The sequence below is a fragment of the Phyllostomus discolor genome, chromosome 6, assembly GCF_004126475.2.
Source record: "Phyllostomus discolor isolate MPI-MPIP mPhyDis1 chromosome 6, mPhyDis1.pri.v3, whole genome shotgun sequence".
Lineage (NCBI taxonomy): Eukaryota > Metazoa > Chordata > Mammalia > Chiroptera > Phyllostomidae > Phyllostomus > Phyllostomus discolor.
Window position 1 is genome coordinate 165,096,789 of NC_040908.2, and position 24,445 is coordinate 165,121,233.

The 24,445-nt window shown below is 61.2% G+C and overlaps 1 protein-coding gene across 23 annotated transcripts in view; it reads right to left on the reverse strand.

Annotated features, from left to right (window-relative positions):
• Positions 1 to 2,785: 2,785 nt before the first annotated feature.
• Positions 2,786 to 24,445, reverse strand: part of NRXN2 (neurexin 2) — a 103,824-nt gene continuing 82,164 nt past the window's right edge. For 6 of the 23 annotated variants that reach the window (XM_036029681.1, XM_036029676.1, XM_036029679.1 and 3 more), the window contains 4 exons: positions 20,131 to 20,220; positions 16,507 to 16,832; positions 14,190 to 14,268; positions 2,786 to 4,683 (listed from right to left, as the gene is read on the reverse strand). In XM_036029681.1, coding sequence (XP_035885574.1) covers positions 3,794 to 4,683; positions 14,190 to 14,268; positions 16,507 to 16,832; positions 20,131 to 20,220 — 1,385 coding nt within the window. In that variant the 3' untranslated portion in view covers positions 2,786 to 3,793. The remainder of the gene's footprint in view (positions 4,684 to 14,189; positions 14,269 to 16,506; positions 16,833 to 20,130; positions 20,221 to 24,445) is intronic. The other 17 variants (XM_036029691.1, XM_036029682.1, XM_036029683.1 and 14 more) reach the window with 10 other exon arrangements.

A 24,445-nucleotide genomic window follows, 5' to 3' on the forward strand; every position in this document is an offset into this window, starting at 1 on the left:
CAGAACCCAGGGCTGATGAGAGATGTCTCCTCAGAGGGGCCTTGCTCCCGGCCCTTCCAGGTAGTCACAACCTCCCAGGACCCAGGGCCCTGCCCCTCCGGGGTTATTAAAGAGTAATACCATCACACGGCAGAGCGGGCACCCTGTGAAGGGAGGCGGGTCCTGCCTGGGCGGCAGCCACAGGCCTGCATTGCCACTGGGAGCTGCCACCTGCATGGCAGGCCTTCACCTGGGACACACCCTCTCCTTCAGTGCCGGCCACAGGCGGCTCCTGGCCCCCAAAGCTGCTGGAGCAGGAAGGGGCCGGGGGACTGGGTGTGGGGAAGAACCCCCCAACTGCCCCCATGGTCTCTCCCCCCGCCCCATGGCGGAGGAGGCCTCAGGCAGTGAGGGCAGAAATATGACTTGGGACCTCCTTGGCCCGTTCTCCTGCCCCCAGCCAGGCCGGCAGATCACCCAGGAGGGAGCGTGCGGAGGGGCAGCCCTGGGCACCCTGGGCTCCATACCCGCCTCTAGGAGAGGGACATCCCAACAGAAGAGCCCAGCACTGTCTGAGCCGCTGTCCCCTCCCCTGGGGGGCTTGCATGGCCAGGGCAGGTCTGCAAGGTCAAAGACTTCAGCCAGACTTCACTTCCAGCTTCTTCCCCACACCCGGTCCTTGGTCCCCCTGAGGTGGGACCCCCAACACATTCCTGAAAGGACTGTCAAGGAGCAGAGTGCCTGGAGTTCCAGCCCCCGCCAGGCGCCGTTTGCAGTCTCCTGGGGGTCTCTGCAGGCCAGCCAGAAGCCGAGGACCCGGCTCAGGCCCAGCTCAGTTCAACGTCAGACGCCTAAGACAGAGGAGCTGAGAGCGAGGGGACCGTCTCTTACAGATGGGTAAACTGAGTCAATGGCAGGGTCCAGGAATCTTTCTTCTTACAACTAAGCCTTTGAGTGGCAGGAGCATTCAGCCTCCTCGTGCAGAGAGGAAAACACCCCGTCCCACAGCCACCTGCCCTTCCAACTCCTGCACTGCCAATCTGCCTGGCCCCCTATTTCTGACAGACTGCTTGGGGCTATTCTGAAATTTTCTTTTATTTTCTTTAAGATGTTATTTATTTATTTTTAGAGAGAGGGGAAAGGAGGCAGAAAGAGAGGGAGAGAAACATCAATATGTGGTTGCCTCTCGTGCACCCCCCACTGGGGACCCAGCCCACAACTCAGGCATGTGCCCTGACTGGGAATTGAACTGGCGACCCTTTGGTTCGTAGGCCGGTGCTCAATCCACTAAGCCATACCAGCCAGGGCTAGAAATTTCTTAAGTAAGCATGTTCCTTCCCTTCTTGACACCAAAGAACTACTGCCTGCCTGTTTTTATTTTCTTTGGCTTGTGGCGACAAGGAGAGAGGGCAGCAACTGAGGACGCAGGGGCAAGGCCAGCGCCTGCAACGGGATGAGACGTCCCAGCAAGACGGCCCCGAGTCAGGGCCTCCGCCGGGCTCCCACAGGCATTAGAGCTCACCTTGGGGGTGCCGACCTCAGGCTCCAAGACTGTGAGCAGCAAGGGAGTGGGGGTACCAGAGCCTCCCCCAGCCGGGGTGGCTGGTTTAGGAGGGCAAGGAGAGGAAATCCACAAAAACCATGGAAATCCACACCCCAGGCAACTAACTGGGGGTGGACCACTCTGCTTTCCTTGACAGGACTCTGGGGGAGGACTCAAGGACCTCTGGGGCCACGCCCCATAGTAGAGTGGGTCCCAAGACAAAAGCTTCATCTTAGGATGGAGAGGAAAACGGGGAGATGAGCCAACCTGGGTGGGCCCCCGCAGGCATTGCCCCCAAGGGCCTGGGAGGCATCTAAGGCTCGGGAGCTGGGAAATGCCAGCAAAGCCACCTCGGATGGAAGCTCAGGAAGCTGAATCAGGCAGTGAAAGCTGATAGCCAATTAAGGGCACAAGAAAGCAGAGCCCGGGTGGTGGGGGGGATAAGCTCCCCCCGTGCCCCCCGCGCCCTGGAAATCTGAGTGTTCAGTGTGTGGCGACCCATCACCGCCACCAGGGAGTACAGACCGCCCACACTCTGCTCTCCTGCAGGTGCCCGCACACTCGGGGCCTCACCTCCAACCCCACCTGCAGAGTCTGCTCCGTGTGACCGAGAGAGAGAGGCTCAGCACAGAGCCCTCTCCCAGCCCGTCTGCTCCCCGGCCTGTCCCGCTTCTCCGCGAAACAGCAAACACCTGGGGACGAGGCTGCTTCCCCCTGTAGCCCCAGGGACTGCCGCGGTCAGCCAGAGTGGACGAGGAGGGTGTGGCAGGGAAGGACAGGCTGCAGGCCTCCAGAGATGTGACAGGGGCAGAGACTCTGGAGCTGGGCAGAACTGGGGGCACATTTGGATTCAGCCGCGGATTCACCCACCTTGAGACCATGGACGATCGGCTGGTGCTCTTGCCACCCAGGTGTAACTCTGCCTCTCCCAAGAGCTGTCGCCACCACTAGGGGGCGACACGATCCTCCTGCCTCTGGAGACTTGTCTCCATTCACAGATGCTAAGGTCCTCAGGTGGGCTGACCCCACCAGGGGCAGAGACCCGCCTTCCCCCACAAGTTCGGGGGCTGGGCTCTGCCCCCACGCTCAATGAGGACGAGACAAAGACAATCTCTGCCCCAGGAGCCCAAAGCCATGCTCAGCCCAAAAGTCTGGGGGGCTACTTACCAACTCTCATGGGCCCAGAGCCAGGACCACTGGCCCAACAGCCCCCACCCTGAACAAACTGCACAGGACCATTGGGTTTGGAAAGTTTTTGTTTTCTTTTCCCACACATTTCCGGGGTTGGGGTGTTTTCCAAGACTCAGACACATTAACAAAGAGAAAAAATTGGGGGAGCAGGGAGCCCGTGGGCAGAGAAGTGACCCCGGCAGTCCGAGGGCAACGCCTCGCGCTCTCCCCCCTGCTGCTGGCGCCCACCGGGTGCCCCAGGCTGCTGCTCGCGGTATCTAGATTATTTGTCTTTAATATATATCTGCATTTGCCTTTCCCCTCCCCCCACCCCCCGCCCCCCTGCTCCTCCAGCAGTTCCCCCAGCAATGCACGTCGCCCGGCGGCACACAACAGAACAGGCTTCCCCGGGCCCGAGCCCCCTCCTCCGGCTGCGCCAGGAAGGCACCTCCCCCCGGTGGGCGGAGCCGGGGCGCCCGCGGGATCGCCTGCTGCCCCGCCCCCTCCCTCGCTGGGCGCTCGCCCACCCTCCCCCCTTCTCCCGCGGACTCTGGAAACCCAAAGGGAGGAAAGGGAGAAACCAGACACACAGAAAAAGAAGTGGGAAGGAGGATGGGGCAGAGAGACTGCAAGCCTGGGGTGGGGACTGGAGGGCTTGGGAGAGAAGGAAGGCAGGAGGGACAGAGGGAGGAGAAAGAAAAGTTGAGGAAAATTAACAGGACAAGCAGAGGACACTTTACAAAACCCCCGGCCTTCCTTCCCGCCCAACCCCACCAAAATAAAACTACTCCCCTTAAAAAAATAAATCAACCCAGGGCTGTGAGCACGTGCCCTGCCCGGGAGCGCAGAGCGGAGAGGGACGACCAGCCCCGGGACTGCCGGTGCCGCCGCCCCACGCGGCAGGAGGAGAGGGATGAGCACGGGGTTTTCCTTTTCTTTCTTTTTTCTTTTTTTTTCTTCTTTTTTTGCGTTTCCTCTTCGTGAGAGAAGTCTGAGGCAGCCACGGAGTGGGGCCCCAGAGCCCCGGCAGGGAGAGGACCGCACCCTACTCCCGGGCCCTCCCGGGAGAGGCAGCTGGCAGTGGGACGAGGCGCCCGGGGCTCAGACGTAATACTCCTTGTCTTTGTTCTTCTTGGCCTTGCTGGGCGTCTTGGGGGCCGCCGGGGCCTTCTCTTTCACCACCGCCCCATTGCTCTGGGCCGAGTTACTGATGTAGTTCCGGCTCTGGTCCACCTGGTAGGAGCCCTCGTCGCGGTTGCGGTACTTGTACATGGCATAGAGGAGGATGAGGATGCAGAGCGCCGCGGCCGCCACGATGCCCACCACCATGCCCGTGGTGCTGCTGGACTCCCGGATCACCTCCACTGCGCCCGGCGGTCCCCGTTCCCCAGGCCCCGTGGGGTTGGCTGTGGGTAGATGGGGGAAGCCAGGGGCAGAGGTCACACCGGGGTGCAAGGGAGGGGGCCTCCGTGGCTCGAAGGACGTGGGGGCCCCGGGCCCCAGGGGTGGGTTCTCCAGCAGGGGCTGCAGCGGGTCTCGGTGGTTCATTTTGCCCGCCGGCAGGTTGGGGGCTGGGGCGGAAGGGGCTAGCAGCACCCCAGGGGCACCTGTGGCCCCATCTGTCCTGAGGTTGGGCCGGGGGGCGGGTTTGCGGGGTGAGAGGAGGGTGGTGCGGTCCGTGACCAGGGGAAAGGTGGTGTAAAAGTCCTCGTCGTCCGTGGGGGGGAGGCTGGAGTCAAAGACCTCCCCGGAGGCAAAGCCCGAGGCCTCGATGGGCTCCTCGCAGTCGCTGTCGTCCTGCTCGGCCTGGCACGGGCCCCCGGCGGAGGGCGGGCGGCGGGCAGAGGGCGGGGGCAGGGTGTCTTGAGTGGCGCCCACGCCCGTGAGGAAGGGGTAGAAGGTGGGGGGTGGGGGCACGAAGGGGGATCGAGTGGCCACGGGAGGGGGGTCTAGGGAGTCCTCCGTGATAATGGGCAATATTAACTCTCCTCCTAGAACAAGAGAGAGAAGAGAAAAGAGAGGGCGTCAGCGAGGGCCGGGGCGCAAGTGGCCGCCACAGAGAGAGAAACAACAGCCTCACACACCCAAATCGGTTCCAATTGGCTTTGGCGGAGACTAGAGCGGGCTGGGCCCGCCCGCCAGCCGGCCGCAGCACTGCGCTTTAAGCGGGCAGCGGCTGGATGCCCTGGGCACCCCACGCACGGGCTCTGTGGCTCTCTGGGTTTTGGTCTTTTGATTGTCTTAAGAAACCAAAAGGAACAGAAAGGAAAGGAAATCGAAAAGAAACGGAAAAAAAAACTCTACTGTTTTAAGGCTTTAAAAACAGATAACGAGAGCAGCATTTAAACAAACCTAACAACAATATCTTTTAGGGTTTTTTTTTTTTTGCTAGATATTTCTTTTTTTGCTTTTGTTTTTTCTTTTGTTTTTAAAAAAGAAGATAGCATACCACGGAATTCAGGCAACTTACATCAACAAATAGGCCGTGTGATTTTAGCATGAAGAAAAAAATTACAAACAGAGCTGTGTAAGCGGGTTCTCCCAGAAAAAATAAGAAAAAACAACTTTTCTGTACCACGTTTTCTGTCTATCTGGTATCTCCCTCCCTCACTCTTCTCTCCCTGGACACCTGGCTGCCTCCTGAACACTCTCTCTCCGCCCTCGCTCGTGCCCTCTCCCCCTCGAGAAGCTAACAGCGCTGAGATCTGCAGTGCAGGCTGGTGTCGAGGGGCGGTTGCCGCCACCTGGTGTCAGCGTGCAGAGCAGGGGGCAGTGGGAAGAGGCACATGAGGGTGGCTGTGTATGGCTACAGGGGGAGATGGTTCGAGAGGGGATGGTCATGGGGGGAGCTGTGAAGGCGACCTGCAGGCCGGCCGTGAGGAGAGGAGAAACTGCAGGTGGGAGGGGACGAGGTCTAGGAGGAAGAATAGGCAAGGAGGAGACAGACACTGACAGAGAACCTTGTCCCATGGGGCCGTGGGAAGGGTGGGGAGAAGCCATGTAGAGGCAGGGAGGTGGGGGGGGCGCGGGGAGTGAGTGAGGGAGGTGGGCAGGGACACGTGACTCCTGAGTTATCCCTAACTCCCCAACGTTTTCCTCCTTCACCCTCCACCTCTGACCCCCACTGACTTCCCCCCTCCCCCTCCCCAGAACCCCCATGGGCCGCCAGGACCTGGCCAGGGCTCGACTGCCTCTGGCCCTCTTATTATTGTTAAAACAATAATAAAACAACGGAAAGAAGAAGAAAGCAAAAAAAAGAAAAAAAATACATACACAGCCATCTGGGAAGGAAGCACTTGATCATATAGGGCCCAAGGGAACTAGCGGGGAGGGTTTTGGGGCATTAGGTCTCCTCCCTCCCTGGGTCTGATGACCGGGAACCCTGTGGCAGACACTGCACTTCCCATCAGCCCCAAATGGTGAGAACTGCAACTCCCATTAGCTTTCGGAGGGGTGTGGACCACAGTCCCCATCAGCCTGAGTCAACAACCACAACTCCCATCAGCCCAGGGGCCCCCACCCCGCTCTCAAACCAAAGCACTGCAACCCACTAGCGTTGAGTAGAAGGCAGCTGGAGCCCAGTCCTAGGGGGCTGGAAGTTTTCTCCCTAGCTCTCCCTCCAGCACAGTCTAAGCCCTGTCCCCATCTGAGTGCTCCTCAACCCCGGTCTCTGCAGGGGGTGGCCTCCACAGTCCACACAAGCCCCCCACCCCCTCTGTAGGAAGCATCACACTGCCGGGTCCTGCCTGTCCCACTGCAGCCAGCCTCCAACTCCACGTGGCTTCCACCCCGCCACTCCCGCACCTCACCGAGATACCATGAGATAACTGCTACCAAGACCCCACACTGCCTGCCTTCCCTGACGCTCACTCCAGCGGCCCTGGGCTCGGTGGCAAGCAAGTCACACACAGCACAGGGTGCTGGGTCTTCCTGGGGTCCAGGAAATGTCAGGCAAGCTTGCCCCAGTGAGGACCTAGCAGAATCTGCAGAAGGGGCAGCTCCCTCAGAGACTCCTCACTGCAGAAGTCCAACTGGGGGGCTCCCCGGGCTGCCCCTCTCATTGGGTGTTTGGGGGTGCAGACCCACAAAGTTGCTGGTGCTGGGACCCCGGGTCCAGCTCCATACCACAGGTGCATATCGGGATGGGGTGCCCCTGGGAGTCTGACAAGGACCCCAGACAGCCGCCCTCCCTCCCCCTACTTCACACAGCTGCAGCCCTTGGGAAACATAGGTGCACTTATTCCAGGTGCCACCCACCCTCTGCTCCAAAATGGAATGTCAGTGCACGTGCCAGGTCCACTTACTAGAGAGTTCCATCCTGGCCAAGGACACCACCAGCCACTCCTGAGCGGCTCACCTGCCTCTTGCTAGCCCAGCACGCTGGGCCCTTTCTGCCTTTAGGGGACGGAAGACCCCTGACCGGAACACTACCCGTGAATCCCATTGCCACCCAGACAAGACGTGCCTAGCCCCCTGAGGGGTGTCTAGAGCTGAGGCTGAGTGTCAGGGACTAAGCAGTTGGCTGGTGAAGTCCTTGACCACTAGGTGCCCCACCCCGGTGGTGAGGGCCAGAAGGCCACTAGCCCACAGGGCATCGCATGCACATGAGCAGAAGGGCGGCCTCTGGACCTGGCCGTAGCCCTGCAGATGCCCAACTTGGCAAACAGCAGCTCTGCACCAACTGGAGAGGTCTTCAGTCCTCCTGGGGGACGCAGCCCCACCCCTCCAGGGCCCAGGTCATGGGGCTTGGCAAGCAGGCACCAGCTAGATTTCAGCCCTTACTCACCTTTTCCAGCAGAGAACAACCTGTGTTAACTGTGAGGCTTGACCACAAGGATGGTGCCCCTCCCCGCCCTGGAGCACCAATACGGCAAGGACAACCAGCAAGGGGGATTCAAGGTCAGAGACGGAGATACTTGTGTGTGCGTGTATGCAGGAACACACCCCTCTGAGGGCCTGCCTCTGTGCACCGGGGGCACATCTCTAAGTGTGTGCACGCACGAACCTCAGTGGGTCTGAGCAGACACATGTGCAAGCGAGTCCCTGGCTCAGAGCTCATGAGTGCAGGTGTGGATGCACCGCTGAGTACACAGGAGCATGCCACTGAGGGTCTGTGCCCATGCTGTGTGCTTCTGGGTACACCTCTTTCCTCACTCATTTTCTGTCTCCTGGGCAACAAGACTACATTTCCCAGATGCCCTTGCAATTCGGTGTGGCCCTACAACTGAACAGTGAGCAGTACTGGCCCATGAAAGCCCCTGTGTTCAATCCTCTGTGCTTTCTCCTCCTTCCAGTGAACTTGCAAACCACCTGTTGAAAACGGAGGAGCCACCAAATGGAAGGAGTGTGGGTTCTTAAAGCACCCCTGAGGCAGAGCACCTGCCGATCGGGAGTGCCTAGGCAGGGCTCCACCTGCGTGTGAAACCCCCGCTGGGATTTGAGGGCTGTCAAGGAACAAACGTACTCTAATGCAGACACTGCTCCAGACACGAGGGCCACCGAAACCTTCGGCGCTCCTGTGACAACCCAAGGAGACGGAGCTGGCCCTGGACAGGTGAAGAACCGCCTAATGCAGTGGCAGGACATGTGGAGGCTGAGGCACTAAGGGAGAGCGACAGCAAAGTCAGGGAGGCAATGTTGGCGCCCACTTCCTGCTTCCTGTAATGTATTACAGGAAAGAGACATAGGTGGGCAAGAAGTGGGGGGGAGGCAGAGAGGAAGGGATAGAGGGAGCCCAGAAATGGGGCGCCTGCACATGTCCAAAGAGCCACTGTTTCCAAACCCCAGGTGGTAAGACCAAGATCGAAGACGGCTCTGAGGGACAGCGGCCCAGTGAACTCCCCAGGTGAGCAAGGGGCTCAGCCTCGCCGCGGGACCACACCAAGGGTGTGGCCTCCTCCCCACCAACCGTTTCAAAGGCGCTCAGGATGGTCCCCAGTGAATGAAGACACAGGCGTGGGGGCAGAGACACAGGAAATCAGCTGGCTGGGGAGTTGTGTCTCGGAGCAAACCCGGGGTGCCGTTACTCGGACCGCTTGAAACTTTAAATGACGTTGGGGCCCCAAATAACGTGTGAGCAGGAAATGGGCCGTCAGCACGACAGGACCCCCAGAGAGGACACTCTTCCAACACCCACTTCAGAAGTGGCCCAGGGGGGTGAAGACCAGAAAGGACCTTCCAGAGGAAAGCACCAGGGCCCCAGACGAAGGAGAGGGGGCTGCTCCCAGACAGCAGGGGCAGGGCAGGGCTTGAGCCCTGTGCGCTCAGTGCCTGCTGACCACCCACACTAGCCACTAGGAGCCCCACACCCTCCGTCCTCCCGTTTTTTGAATGAGAGGTTCATCATGGGTTTGCCCGTGGCCGCTGTATTTTGGGCGTGTGCCGGGCCATGTGGGCAGTGACATCGACTGCCCTTCCAGTTCATGGATCTCCAGGCCACACGTGGGTGCCCACGAGCCAGGTCTGAACCTGAAGAGTGGCAGCCATCTCCCAGTCGTCCTCACCTTTGAGAGCACAGTTCTGACTAGGGGGTGCCTTGGGTGTCCCCCTTGGGGAGGGGTGGGTGTTCCCTGTGGGAGGGAGGAGGAACGGAAGGGGTCGCTGGCGATCTAAAAACCAGACTGCAGCAAAGAAATCACTAGCTGGTCACCGTAATGGTTTCCTCTTCCTCCCGGGGTGCAGCAAGGCCATTGCTCCCGGCCCTCCTGGAAGGTAGGCGGCGGCCCCGTGGCTGGTCTCCGAAGGGCGGGATCAGCGAGAACAGCGCACACCTCCCGCCCAGGCCTGTCCCACAAAACCGCCCGCTTTGAGACCCTGCCCGTTCATCCCCTCCCGGCTCCACCGAGGAAGTCACCGTGTAAAGATCGTACAGTTTCGAGATGGAAAAAGACCAGAATCAGCCCATGGGGAAGAGATGCCCACCACTCAGGAGCACTCGCTGATAACTTTTTGTGAAGGGGAAACAAATCTGTGTGCGTTAAACCACAGAGGTTGTGGGGCTGCTGTCAGAGCTAGTGTTGCCTGAGACACTCTGGAACCTGCACACACGGGAGCCTCTGTGGGTCTGAGCTGAATGTGAGTTGGAGCAAATGCAGCAGCGGGTCCTCGCGTCTAGAGGACCCGGCCTGAGCGCACCTGAGCACCCACGCACGTGCATGGGAGCGGTGCTCAGGAGGGATGCGCACACGTGGACAGTTTGTGAGGCTCCTTCTGTGGGTCTAGCCGCACGCAGGCGCACGCGAACCTGAAGAGCTGTGGGTACTCACCTGTGTGTGCAGCTGTGCGTTTTGCTAGGTCTGAACTCGGGAGTCTGAGCTGAGAGTCCGTGACTGTGTGCGCCCTCCCGCATGCAGCCGCACGGGCACCTCCGAGCAAATGCTTAAGTGCAATGTAGCTGTGTGGGGCTTTGTAGATGTGCGTGGTGGGGGGACCTAGTACGTGCATGCATGCCTTGAGGGTTCTGCGTGTGCTCTGAGCTCGCATGTGCAGGACTGAGCATGTGGGTACACATGTAAGAAGGAACCTGCCGGTCCAGGCCAGTGGGGGAGGGGTGCAGGTCTGTAAGTCTGAACACGAGCGTGCCTGTGTGTAGCTCCCAGGTCTGGGCACACGGAGCCTGCCTAAGAGGTGTAGCTCGCCTCTGTGAGAATGAGCATGTGTGCTGGTACCTGGGGACATCCCTTTGAGGATGTGTGTGCACGTCTTGGTGACTGTGAACATATATGTGTGGGCGACTGTGGGTCTGAGCACAAGGACACACACACTTCTGTGACCCTGAGCACAGGCCTGCACGTCCCTGAACCCCCATGTTTGTGCACATGTGCACCTCTACCTTGCACATGGCTGACCTGAGCATGCATACATGCATATAACTCCAGAACATCTGTGAGCAACTGCATGGCAGTGCGTGCAGGGTCCTCAGGCCCGGGCACATGCATGTGCCTGCGAGCTGAGTGTGGATGTGGGATTCTGGGCATCTGAGGACACATATGCATGGGTCTCAATGGCTTTGAGCACGTGTGTGTATATGCTTAGGCCTGAAAGTACACATGCATCACGTCATGCATCAGGGGCCTGAGCATGTGCATGTCATTTTGAACATCTGGTGCATCTCTACAGGTGTGTGCAAGTGTGCCACAGGGTTTGCACATGTGCAGTGCTGAGCACATCATGTGCCTTGGTGCATGCGACACGCTGCATGTGCACTTTTGTGTGGCTGAGCACACGTGTAAGTATGGAGCAGTGGGTCTGAGCAGGGGCACCGGTGAGTCCGTGGCCGTGTGCAGGAACACGTGGAGCTCTAAGCACACGTGTGTAAGACTGTGGCTCTGAGTACACGTGTATCTCCATGAGATTGCATGTGGATATGGATTTGTGCTGCCGTGGGTCTCAACAGCCATTCTGTGTACGAACGTCTGGGGTTCTGAGCACGTGTGTTTCTTAAGTTCTAAGCATGTGCGAATCTCTGCTGGTGTGGGTATGAATGGCCTGCACTGTTCTAGGTTTGAACATATGTGTACCTGTGCAAGTGGGCCCATGTGGGCTTGCTGGTAGGTCCGTGTGTGCCTCTGGTCAGACGTGTGTGCATACGGATGTGTGCACACGTGGATGTGTGCCTCTGTGGGTCTGAGCCCGTGCACACTTCCCGTGTGTCTCAGCAGGTGCAACCTCGGATCCCTCCAGGGCCAGGCCCTTCACAAGATGTGTGGGCCGGCCGGCTGGCACAGCGAGCAGCGGCGGCGGCCCGTTACCAACTACGCAGTGCATGCGCCCCGAAGCACTCCCACTCAACAGCACTTAAATGCTGTGTTCATGAAACAATTCCTTTTGACTGGGTTGCCAACCTCGGATAAGATAACCGTGTTAGATGATGGTTTCCGCAAGCTGGGGGCGGGGGTGTGGGGCCCGGGGCCTGCGCAGGGGCCCAGGTCAGGGGAAAGGGTGGAAAGGTGAGCAGGGATGACCCTAGGCTTCACACCTGGCCCCAGAGAGGAGGATCTGACAGGTGGGAGGGCAAATACCCTGGGCTCAGCCCCGGGGCAGCGGCTGTCTCTGACCAGGTGCCTCCACCTCTAACACTGACCTTGGAGCCCAAGGAGGCCGGGTCCTCTGCTAGACAAGAAGCCCCCCTGCCCTGGGGGCTCAGGAAGGGCTCCAGTGGGGGGTGGCGTGGTCTAGATCAGCCCGGGGAATGCTGCGGTCGCCCTGGTTCTTGACTGGCCGCCCCTCCCGGTGACAAGAATCCAATGTGCAGCATTTCAAGTGGCGTAAATGTGAGAGTGCAAACGCCCGCTCGCGTGGGGGACCGTCTGTGGCTCCCGTTGGTTTCCCCTGGGGCTCAAGCATGCATTACGCCTTCTCTCCCCTCCTGTTCTTAAAGTCAGGCGCCAGGCTAGCCCACCCGCCTATCCCTGCCCCCAACTTCTCTTCTTCTTCTGCCCCCACCCTCCCACCACACACTCAGCCCTCTCCCGGGAAGAGCTGCCCAGCCATCCGTGCAGTCTACTCCGGCCCCTCCTCACTCCCTTGTCCCAACGCAGCCCAACTGTGTGCACTCTCAGCGTCACACCCAGGCCCCTAACGGGGCTGGGGCTGGGGCTGGGCAGCTCGAACCTCGGTGCACTGTGTGCGGCTCTCGTGTGGTCGGTCCAATGCGCCTGCCTCTGCGTGGTGGCCGTCTGGCCCAGCACTCCTCTCTGCAGGTCCAGGGAGAGCAGAGACACCTCTCACCCCGACAGTCCCCATCCCAGGGCGTGAGCACATGGGCACATACGTGTAAACACATGTGGTGGGGCCCAGGACCCCTTTCTCAAGACCCACACGACTCCTGGTCCCCCTGAGCCCTATCCCAGAGCTCTCATGGACCACCCATCACCCATGACAGCCACTCCGGCAGAGCCGGGCTCCAGGCCCTGTGCCCCCATGGGAAACCTCCGTCAGTGACGAGTCAGAGGGGACAGGACACAGTGGGGGAGGAGTGCCGTGTGGAAGCTGCCAGGTGCCCGAAGTGATGGTGGAGTGTAAGGGTGCCCCCCGAGCCAAGACCCCCCAGTTAGGCAGGGGAGCAGCCCCAACAGAGGGGCCCCCCCGAGGTGGTGGGCTTCTGTTCTAGGCAGCACGGGCCCTGTGCTGTGGATGCGGAGGTCTGTCCAGCCCGGCAGCCTGAACCTTCCCCCAGGGCCCAGGGCCCCGGACCACTGGGAAGAGGCCCCCCAGTGCCGTCCTACCGGGGCACGCAGAGGACGGTCGGACTTCGGCCTCTGGGTCTGGAGGCCTGCACCCCAGAAACCCCCAGACCGTGGTCTCTGGAAACTGAGCTTCTGCCTGGAAGCTCCAGCCACACCCCTTCCATGGCTGTAGCCCACCCTCAGCCTAGGCATACCCCCTGGGCCTGGCACACCCATCCAAGCCCACCCACCAGGCCAGATTCACAGGATGTACCCAGGGCACCCTGCCCGCCTCGGCGGACCAACCTCACCTCCCTTACCCTGCATGTACCTGCCCCAGCCTCTAGCTTTCCAGTGCCAACAGCCCGCCCACTCCCAGGTAATCGGGAGGAGTTTCTGGACATCCGAGCAAGGGACGTGCGCTCCCGTGGGCTCATCCAGGCTGCCACTGAGGTCCATGCTCCCCAGATGGGGAGCCCGGTCCTTCCTCCAAGGCTCCTCGGCCACCCGCCCAGCCTGCGCGGATGAGCAGCCCTCGCACCTGCTGCACCGCGCCACGCCCCACAGTTCGCAGTCGGCACTCCAGGCCCACCCCCACTCTGCCACTCTGGTCTCCCTCTGGGGCTGCACCCTTGACTGCAGCTGGAAGGAGCACGCACAGGCTGGAATGCCACCCCCAGGAAATGCTTGCTCCCAGCCCTGCTCCCCCTACTATAATTCTCCCCTGGAAATCTGCGCCATACCCTGGGTCCCAATGTCCACAGGGGACCACACGTCCGGCCAAGGGGTACCTCCCACCCCACTCACTGCTGGGCACGGGGCCGAATGTCTGGCCCCCTCCCTGAGACTGGGGGGGAGGAGGCTCCGGGGTCCAGCAGAGACCTCCCCTACTAGTGACTGGGAGAACACCAGGCTCAGGGACTGATGGGAGTTGCAGTTCTGGACCCGAGAGCTGATGGGAGTTGTAGTTCCCAAACCCGCATTCCTCATCTCCTCTCCCCCAGGACTTATGGGAGCTGCAGTTACTCAACTTTCTAGGGAAAAGTCTCCCTGGTTCCCTCCCAGCACCCCTCGGCTCTTAACCCCAGGACCCCAAGCTAAGGACCTCACTACCTCTGAGGGCTGGGGCACCAGAAGGCCGGAAACTGCCTCTCCAGAGGGCTCCTGAGGGACCAGGGGCGGGGCCCAGGAGGGAGGGCGGAGCTAAGAGGGGAAGCTGAGGCCTGGCAGCAGGCCCCTTGGGCTTGGGCCAGGTGGAAGGGACAGTCGCCCCTGCCTCCCGCCAGCGTCGCAGTGGGCCCCGGGGCAGGGGAGGGGGGAAAGGTACTCACCAGTACTGGGCTCACACTCCTCTAGGTCCTCGTCATCGCTCGGACACTCGGCCGAGGCCACCAGGAGGTCATCTGTGTTCTGAGGGGCGAGAGGAGGGGTGGGGAAAGAAGAGGGTTCCGGGCTGGGTCAGGAGACCCCCACAGCCACCACGTGAGGTGTGGCGTGGCACAGGGGACAGGGCCCTGGGCCGAGACACACACCCCGGCCACGTCCAGCTCTCTCGTCACTTGGCGGGTGACTGAGGGCCTTCGTTTCCCTCGTGGCAAAGGGAGACGACACAGCCCCAGCCCAGCAGTGGCTCCCCATGGCCCCTGGGGATCGATGAGACAGCAGCACGTCCAGACGTCTGGGGAGACTGGACGCCAGACCCGGGGCCTTGGGGCTGGAGCAAGGGGACCCAGGGGCATCGGGGAGACAAGGCACCGGGCCCCCAGAGGCCAGCACGGGCACGGGCAGGGGCAGGGAGCAGGACCTGGAGTTTGCTCGGCTGTAGCCTCACAACCCCATCACCCTCGTCTCTCTCCCAACCCGGTTCCACGAGCCGGGAACCAGGCTGCACACAATAATTAGGGCTGTGGTTGTCATGACAACGGGAGTCGACTTTGTCAGCATTTTCTCTCCTCCTGATCACAAAGAAAGAGAATCCCCGAGACGAGTGAGTGTAAGGGGGAGGGATCCGCAGAGGGGTGTCAGGGGAGAGACCTGGGGAGGGAAGCCCAGAGCCCAGGCAGGGAGACCGAGAGACTGACGGGCGCTGGAGACGCCTGGGGTGGGGGAGGGACGACCAGGTCACACCCTGCCTCTTCCCCACCCCTGCTCTTCAGAGACCGCTGCCCTCCCCCACGGCCTCGGCAGGGCCCGAAGGACCCATCTGTAGTCTGCATCCTTGCCGCCTCCTCACCAGCCCCCCTGTGGGGGCTTCTCCGGCACGGCCGTGACCCCTAGGGGTCCGACCCCTCTCTCCCACCTGATGGTCTGTCCATCGCCCTCCCACTGGACCTGGGTGGCCCTTCCGGCCTGTGTTTGGAGGGCCCTGGGTGTGTTGGGTGCCCAGCCTGGGGTAGAGCCAGGCCTTTCTCCCGGGGCAAGGCCTGGCAAGGGAACCCCGTTGGTGCACTGGGCGGTGAGGGCAGAGGGGAAGGAGGCCCGGGCTCGTCTCGCCTGCCTGGAGCTGGCCGGGTCTTGAGGGCACAGCCTGGAGCTCATTGGGCCCAGCCCTCGCCTACGGAGGCTGAAGGCGGGCTCGTGCTGAAGGCAGGACACATCCCCCTGTGGCCCCCAGGCCCCTCTCTCACCCTGGGAGGACAGAGGTCCCTCCAGGTGCAGAGGCCCAACTGCCAGAGCAATGCGGGACGGGAGGAGCTTGGGTGGTGGGGGCAGGGTGACCGACCAAGGCCCCTGTGCCCGGCTGGAGCACTCCCCGCACCGACAGTCAGACAACTCAGCCGGGCCCTTAGGCTGCCTCAGTAAGTCGCAGGTGCTCAATGGCCTCAGCCACCAGGAAAGCCAGGCCTGCCCTGCCCCGGGGGGTTTCATTCTCCAGGTACGACCCTTCCCGGTGTTCCTCTGGGTGTGAGGGAAGATAAGCTCCAACCCCGGGCTTGCCCGGCCCCCTGGAGAGCACCTGCACGGGCGGGGCGGCCCCGGGGAGGGTAAAGCACCAGGGGACTGTCTGCGTGGCCACCCACCGAGGACACTGAGGCCCACTACACGGCGGTGCCTGCTCAAGGTCGTGGCACTTGTGACAGCAAGGGACTGGACTTGCGTTCCCACTGCAGGGACTCCAACCATCAGGAGGAGGCTGCTCGAAGCCTCCGCCGGTCCCCAGAGGGGGGGCCACCCCCCCCCCGGAGGAACCTCGAGCCCCCCAGTACTGTCACCTCTGTGCCGTGCCCAGAGCAATGCCATCCTGGTTCCGTCTGCCTCCCGCTTGCTGCCCACGCGGCACTGAGCGTGGCTTTTGTTATGCAATGGGCAGGGGCGTCATTCCACCCTCACCCCGAGTCCAGACTTCCTCCCTCTTGGGTGGGGTGGTCCTCCCTGGCCCAGCTGGGGTACCAAACTTCCCCTCAACTCCGGGAATGGCCCCCTGGAAATGGTGGCCACCTCCATATCTGGGATCACCAGAGCAAAGGACGCTTCGTGAAAGGAGACCTTGCCCGCCTCGTCTGAACCACCACCACACCAAGGCCAGCAGCCTCCAGGATCCCGCCAGAGCCCCGGGGCCCTCCCCCGGATGCCACAGCGCTACACAGATGTCAGCCCAGTCCCCCACCCGAAGCCCCAGCACGTGTCCGCCAGCTGGAGGGCCCTCACCTGGGTGGTGCTGTCCCGCAGCGTCGGGGAGCGGCCCCGGCGCGTGGTAGTGGTGGCCATGGTGGTGGTGGTCTCCATGATGGTGGTGGCCATGTCCGCCAGCAGGGTGGTGGCCGTGGTCTCCGCGCTGAGCAGCACAGACGGCCCCTCCCCCACCAGGCGCAGGTGGCCCTCGGTCCGCACGTTGGGGTCGCTCTCGGCGGCCAGCGCCAGCACCTTGAGCCCATTGTAGTAGAGGCCGGACACCTGGCCCTGGAAGGGGCGGCCCTGATCCCGGCCCCCAATCTTGATGGCAGCCTGGCTGTTGAAGATGGTCAGCTGGCGGCCTGGCGGGGAGGGGAGTGGGCGAGGGTGACAGACAGAGGAGGGACAGGCAGTGGGGAGGGGGGGGACCAGAAGAGGATGGGGAGAATGGAGAAGAGCCAGAGAGGAGGGGAGAGGAGTCAAGGTGGAAACCAGTGAGTGGGGTGGCGGGGGGGGGGGCGGGGGCGGAGAAACGAGGAGGGGGCAGACACCAAAGGGAAAGTCCTTGTCAGCCACAGCCCCCAACCCAGCCACGTGGGGACCCTAGGGGGGAAGGTCCCCAGGGCACACATGGGCTGGGAAGGGGGCCAGCTCCCCACTCTCCCCACCATGCTCATGCCTTTGACCTTCCTATCCCCTCTCCTCGCCTGCTCCAGGGGCACCACACCCCCCTCCTTTCCCTTCCCTCGGTTCGATCCCCATCTCCACCCCCGGCCCCCCCGAGCATCCCAAACCCCAGCTCCAAGCCACGGAGCACTGAGAAGCAGCAGGTAGAGCACATACAGAAGCAGAGACAGAGAAGGCGACCGCCAGGCCGAGGGTCAGGGCGTGTCAGGCAGAGAGGGAGGCGAGGCCCAGGGGTGGACGGGACAGTGCGTGGGAGGAGCACGGCGTGAGGGTGGGGGAAGCCACGAGGACCTCACTCTGCCCTCCTGGCCACCACAAGGCCCTCTGACCTCTGGCCAGGCTCCCCTCTCTCCTCTTCCTCCCCTCCAGGCCGGGCAGTGCCCGGGCATCAGGCCTTGGAGAGCAGGGGCCTTCCTCCCCGCCCGGATGTGCAAGCACAGAGCTGGAAAACGTTAAAGGGACCTTTCTTCGCTCACTGACAGCCGAAAACAAAAGCGCTCCAGCTCCAGTCTCGCGACTCGCTCAGCAGTTACACCTCCGAATTCCCACCTGGGTGGGCTTTTGCCGTTCTGTTTGGTTTTAATGGATCTGGGGGTCGGTTTAACCCTCTGAGTTTGTTGCTTTGGTTTGGTGTTTAGAAAAGATATTTATTATGTTTAAGTTTAGATTTAACTTTGGTTTTGGCGTTGCTTATTTTGGGGAGGGAGGGGCGCAGAACCACGACGCTACCCTCTGCTCCTCCGGGCCTTCAGCTGTGCTGGCTCTGGGGGGTTTAAGACCTGGCTTAGCCCTTGTTAGCCTCTGGTTAGCGCCTCGTTAAAGATCTGGTTTAGAGTTAGGTGCTTGGAAGCCCTGCCCTGAGACCTGGGCTGAGGACAGTCCAACTTGTGAAACCCACACTGTCTTCGGAAACACGCGTGCCTGGGACGCCCACTCTTCTGCTTGGCCTCGGGCCAAAGCCCAGTCTGCACAGCCCCTCCGATCAGCCCCCACCCCTCTCCTCCAGCACCTCCCCCGGCCCTGGGGCGGCGCCTCCATCTCCCGAACGGGACTGGAGCCCCGGACGCTGGGCACTAGGGAGTGGTGAGAAGGTTCGCAGCAGTCACACAGGGTTTGGGAAGGAAACGTCTCACAAAGAAACAACAGGTTTCTTTCTCGTGGGACTTCTCGGAGCCTTCAGGAAGCCAGTGTCCCTGTGCCTCTCCACGGAGGAGGAGGAGGAGGAGGAGGTGGGACCCAGCCGCTCCCAAGCGGGCTCACGTCACACGTCTCTTGACTGTGAAGCATCTCACGGGACTCATGCTTCACAGGACACGTTTTGGAACTGGAACATGGATTCATTCAATACATATTTATTGGGCACCCACCACATGCCAGGTGCTGACAGTGACATAACCCCTCCCAGGATGCCAATCCTGTTTCCAGGACTCTCCTGCCCCTTGCTGCTTTCATCCTCACGACACCCCTCGTGAGAGACGCCGAGAGGGGGTCCCTGCCCCTTCCTCCCCAGAAGGAAACTGAGGCTCAGGAAGGTGTCAACCCCCTTGACTAAGGCACATAACAGGTGAGTTCCTCTTTCCACAGCTGGGGAAACACTAGAATATTTAGCCCAACCCTTCACGTCATAAGAGAGGAACTAGGGGCCTAAAGGGAAGGTATAGGCGCACAGCTGGGAGAGGACAGCTGGGGCTCCCATCGCCCGGCTGAGCTCTGCCCCCATCTGGACCACCAGTCCCACCCTGCCTCCCCCACCACCCCCAAGGCCTGTCCTGCTCTCCCTACCCCCTGGGGTCACAAGTTGTCCCAGCCTCAGCCCAAGCTGCTCCCCTGGCCTCTCTGATTCTGGGAGAGGGAGGTGGGTAATGAAGAGGAAGCTCCGTGGGTTAGCAAACTTGGCCCCTGTGGCCCCACCGGCCATGAACTCCTCAAAGGGTTAAAGTTCGCCCCGCTGGAGAGAGCCACCCAGTGTGGCTGGGGGCTGTAGGTTTTAGCGATGTCTGTTACAGTCCCTTTAACTTTTTGTCCTGTTCCGGATTTATCACATCTGGTTATCAGCAAGTTTAGTCCCCGCTGGCTGCGTGGGAGCTGGAAGTGGTGTTCGGGGGTTTTAGTTGGGGAAGGCCCCAGTGGACATTTAAAAGCACAGTTATCAGCTGGTTAGATGGAGGTTTAACAGTGATGCTTCCCCCCTAGAGTTTAGCCTTAGAGGTACAGAGCTCGCCCCCTCTCCGAAGGGAATGGGATGGCTTGGCCCTTGGCCCCAGCTTCCCTTGGTGACAAGCGGCCTTCGCCCTCACACCCAGCAGCGCCTCACCGCACGCGGCCTCTCCTGAGAGCGAGTGCCCTGTCTTCAGACGCCCCAGTGGGGGGGGCTCCCTGCTGCCCTCTCCCCTCGCCCCCCGCCCCCAGCCCTGCTACTTCTGGGGGGGCCTTCTGGGCCATGGGGGGGCCTCCTGCAGATGTGGAACTACAGCCACTTTCTTGGGGGGCGGCTTTTCCAGTAGGACCTGAAGCCCCCACGCTTTCCTTTTCTCTTCAGGTGAAGTCTTCCTGCCCTTCTCTGGATCCTAGAATCAGCACTTCCTGCTCCCCAAAGCCTTCCTGCTTCTCACGCACTGCAGCCCTTGGCTGGCCCTTGACGGAACCTCTGAACTGACCCCCTCCCTCCCTCTTGCATTGCAGCCTGCTTTGCGCGGTGGTTCAGGAGTCTCAGATTGTCCTAGTCTCATCTTAGGCTCAGAAGGAGACGAGAACTCTTGTAGGAAGTCCCCCACCCCTGCCCCAAACCGCCCCCCTACGAGACACAGACCCTCGACTACAGAGGGAAAGGGGGCCTCCTGGCGGGACAATGGTCCCTTCTCTAGGGGGTGGGCGACGGGGAAGGCGTGGATGGGGAAAGAGAGAGCTCTGCACCTTTAAGATAGTGTTTTTAAAGTTAATTAATTAATTAATTAATTAATTCTGGTTAATTACCTTTGTCGAGCAGCCACTCATCTACTACTCGACCAAGCCGGTAGGGGATTCTCTGTCTAGCAATCGCCAGGCGCTCGTTATCAAAGTTTCCTTGGAAAAGTTTAGAAAGACAGTAGGTTTCTCAGGCGGCGAAGTCCAAAGGAGTGAGAAGAGTAATTATGCATTTCTCAGGAGACTCAGAGAAGCAGCGACATCCGACGGACAGGGGCCAGGACCACCCGAGGCGGGAGAGGAAACGCGGGGTCCCTGGTCCTCCCGCCTCCTCCCCTAGGCTCCCAGCCAGAGCCAGCCCCACCCTGGGGGCAGGAGTGACCCAAACAAAAAGACAGGGACAGAGAAGAAAAGGAAAAGGACATGACAGAAAAGGCAGCCGGAAGGTCAAAGGTCAGAGGTGAGACAGGCTGGTCTGTGCTCAAGCTGTGGGCCCTCTTCCTTCCCGATCCCAGAGTGGGGCAGCAGGCGGGAGGGGCAGTTAGCAGGTTTAAGTCAGGGGGTGGGCGGCGTGTGCGGCCCAGCTGGTTACTGGTTTAGAGGGTGGTTTAGAAGTGGGAGGGGCAGGTTAAGCAGGGGTTTATGCGGCATTTAAGGGGGGGGTGGCCCAACACACTCATTTAACAGTGAGATTTAAAAACCACTTCTCCAAGCTGGTCTCGGATCCCTTTACCTTCCTTGATCAACTCCCAGCTTTTCCCTCCCCTCCCACGCCACCCCACACCCCCGGCCCCACCACCAGCTCCCATCTGCAACCCCCAGCCCCGCCCTGAAGGCCCCCCAGCCCACCACCGCCCTCGCTGCAGGCGCTCCAGGTCTCTCCCCCTGGTGGCCGCTCCTGTCTCCCCGCACCGCCGCGGGGACCTCCCGGTGTGGTGCCTGGAGTGGCAGCTGGACCACCTCCCAGCAGCTCCACCCACCCCTCTTCCCTGCTCTCGGGGACCTCTGTGCCACTGCGCCTCCTCCTCCTCCGCCCCTTCCTCCACCCAGCGCTCCCGCCCTGCCGGCACCCTCGGTCCTCCTCTGCCTGGTGGCACCCTGCTCTCCTCCCCACCCCCCTGCAGCTCCACTCCAAGACCTTCAGGCTCCTCTCCGCCCTGCGAGCCCAGCCCAGCTCCTGACCGCCTCTCACTCACAAGCCCTTCTCCTCCAGGCTCTGCCCCCACACTCCCTAACCCACACCCTCTCGGTCCTCAGCTGGTCCCCTGGATGTATGCACCTGTCCCTCTCTCCACTCGCCATTCTGCAGGCCCTGCAGACAGGGAAGGAGGGTGAGTGTGTGTGTGTATGTGTGTGTGTGGACAGAAGTTTGTCAGTGTGCCTGGGAGCTCTGCATGCTCCTCCCTCACTGTGGGCTCTGAGTGATCCCAGTCGGCAGCCATAGAAATGGCAATGATTTCCTCCGGGAGTCTGGCCACTCTTCCCTTGGAAACCACTTACACACTGTTCAGTAACACGCACTTTGGGTGGCGTAAGGCTTTCCCTCTCCTCTCCCACCGCACAGCTGTGCTCGCCTGCTCAGCAACGCCCGGACCTGGGCCCAGGCCCGGGCCTGCCTACAGACACCTCCCTTGAACAAGCCCCCTACACGTGTGCACAGCGGTACACACCCCCTGGGTGATTATGAGGCCACGAGACACTGCCTTCCCTACATATTCAGGTCACTCGTGTTTCAGTCAAAAATGTATCATTTGTTCATTTAGTCACTCAACAAACATTTCTTGAGTGCCTGCTCTGTTCTGGCTGCTGGGTACGAGAGATGGAAAGATGAAGGTCTGGTCCTGGCCCAACAGGAGCCCCGACCAAGCCAGGGAGGCTGGCAAGTAACTAACTAGCTGTGTTCAGTGTTCTGTTACAGGTAGCACAGGGCACCCCATCCTGGGGGTCAGGGTGGGGGTGGGAGGGGCCGAAGAAGACACTGAAGGAGGAGAGGAGGAGTCAGGCAGGGGAGGGAGCGAGGGGAAGCACATGTGCTGAGGCAGAGGGGCAGGAGGCATTCAGGGACCTACCTGTGCTGGGGTAGTGTGTGTGTGTGTGTGTGTGTGTGTGTGTGTGCGTGTGTGCCCTGAGAGGGAAGGAAGGACACACACTGCCTCACTGCGCTCACAAGGATTCTAACACAAGCTGTCTGCTGAGCCCTTCCTCTGCGCCATGCCATTCTAGCGCTTGCCTTGGCTCAGCTCAGGACGTCTCACGGGACCGCCGTGAGGCGGGTATTGTGCCCACTTTCAGGGGTGGGCGCTGAGATTCAGAGAGGCTAGAAGACTCTGCAAGGCCACACAGCTCGTCAGGAGGAGATCCTGGACTGCAAGCCAGGTCCTGCCGGCTCGAGGTCCCTGAGCTCCGTCTCTGGGCTCCCTGAGCGTCCGGGCACCAGGGCTCTCCACCCCTGCACGCAGCTAACCTGGCCCGCGGCTAACCTGGCCCGCTGCTGTGGCTCAGGATGACACTCGACTTCCACAGAGGACCTGCTCACAGTGCACACAGGTAGCCAGAGGGCCCCGGGGTTCCTCTGTTTGCAGGTGAGGGAGCACCAGCAGTCTTTGCCACCCTGCCCGGACAGGGTCCCTGAGCAGAGGAGGGCAGGTGTGACTCCTTCAGCCCTGCCTCTGGCCTGTTGGACTCCGTGGGGAGAAACTTGGGACCTGAGCTGTGACTCCACGTGGTGAGACCTTCATGCCACCTCCCCACCGCAGTCCAGCCCCGTCCAGGGAAGCCTGATGTGCATGCTTCTGCGGAGACCACTCCGATGGGTGTGCGGCTGAGCTGGAGAAGTGGAGGTCTGATGCCCACAGGGCACTCGCACCCGCACCGCCTGGCCGTCAGCGTCTGTGCACGTGTGGGACGTAGCATGGGCGTGCTTGAGCGTCTGAGTGGCCTCACTCACGCCCCAGGCCCTGGTGCAGGCTGGGGTTCACGTCAGGGCTTTTATTTCTCGTGTCTGTCTGACCAGAGGAACAGGTGTTTGCAGCCATCCGGGTGTCCGGGGTGGGCCCAGGTGTCCATCGGCCTCTGTGTTCATCGGGGGCCATATGGCCCTCCAGGCCCGGGCACTGCCCGAGAAGGCCCAGGTACAGGCTCACACGGGCTCTGTGAGTTGTGAGCCCACACGGGCGCCTTCCTTCCGGCCTAAGCGGGCCCGTGAGGGTTTGCACGCCCGCACCGTTCACTGTCTCTCTGCCCGCGCTCGTCTTGGTCAGCGTGGGGCAGCTTCTCCGCCTCCTCCTCAGCTGTCATTTCTGCCTGAGAGAGGGACCGGGGCCGTGCACGCCCTCTGCTTCTCAGGCAGCCCCCAGGTGCGCGGCGGCAGCGTCTCTGAGCCCACGTCTCCACGTCTGCGTTTCTGTGTCTCCCTGCAGTGACTCAGGTTCCCCTCCCTCTTCCTCTCCCGCTCTGGGGCCCCTTCCTCTCCTCCAGAGGCTCCGTCCGCCTCCCGTCTCACGGGCTGGGCCTGCGCGACCGCACCTCCATCTCTCTCCGCGTGGCTCCAGGAGCCGCCTCCGCCTTTGCTGGTGTCTCGGGGCTGTTTCCATACTGCTCCGTCGCTGCCCCTCTGGCTCGCTCTCTGTCTGAGGCTCTTTCTCTGCCGCCCTCCATATCTCACCGAGTGTCTGCCTCCTCGTTTCTTCCATGTCCTCGACCCTGTCCCTCTCCTGCGCTCCTCAGACCTTGGTTTGTCCTCGGCCACCACGGCTGTCACGCCACTGAGCTGGGCCTGTTTGCACTGCTGTGCTTGTCCCTCCCTGCCAACACTGTGGCCCCCCCCGCCGGCAGGGTTGTGTCCCCGTCACCTCTGTGTCCCCAGGGCCTAGCACGGGACCCGATACCTAGCAGGTGGTCAATAACGGTTTGTGGAATGCACTTGACCTTATTTTTTTCACTCTTTTCACCTATCTCTCTCTCCCTTACCCCCTGAGACATTGGGGTCCCTTGTCCCTGGGTCTCCATGGTTACTTCTCTTCCTTTATCTAGATCTCCGATATGGATCTTTGATTTGCTCTTTGTAAGGACCGTGGTCTGCCCCTTGGTTCTGTCCTTGGGAACAGCTCTGCCTACTTGCCAAGATATGTTCTGAGTTATTTCCGAATCTTCCCTCCTTGATTTCTGCATCTGCCTCCCCGTCTCCACCTGTGCCCGAGCCCTGAATTCATTCTTTCCTCAGTTGTGTCTCTCTGTTCCTACCCTTCCTCCTGTTCTAACTGGACCCTGGCCTTACTGCTCAGCCCCGCCCTCTGCCTCCTGGTTCCCACACTCCAAGGACCACATCTGCCCAGCCCTACAAAGCCCAGCCCCGCAAACCCCACCGGTTTTCTTTAGCCACGCC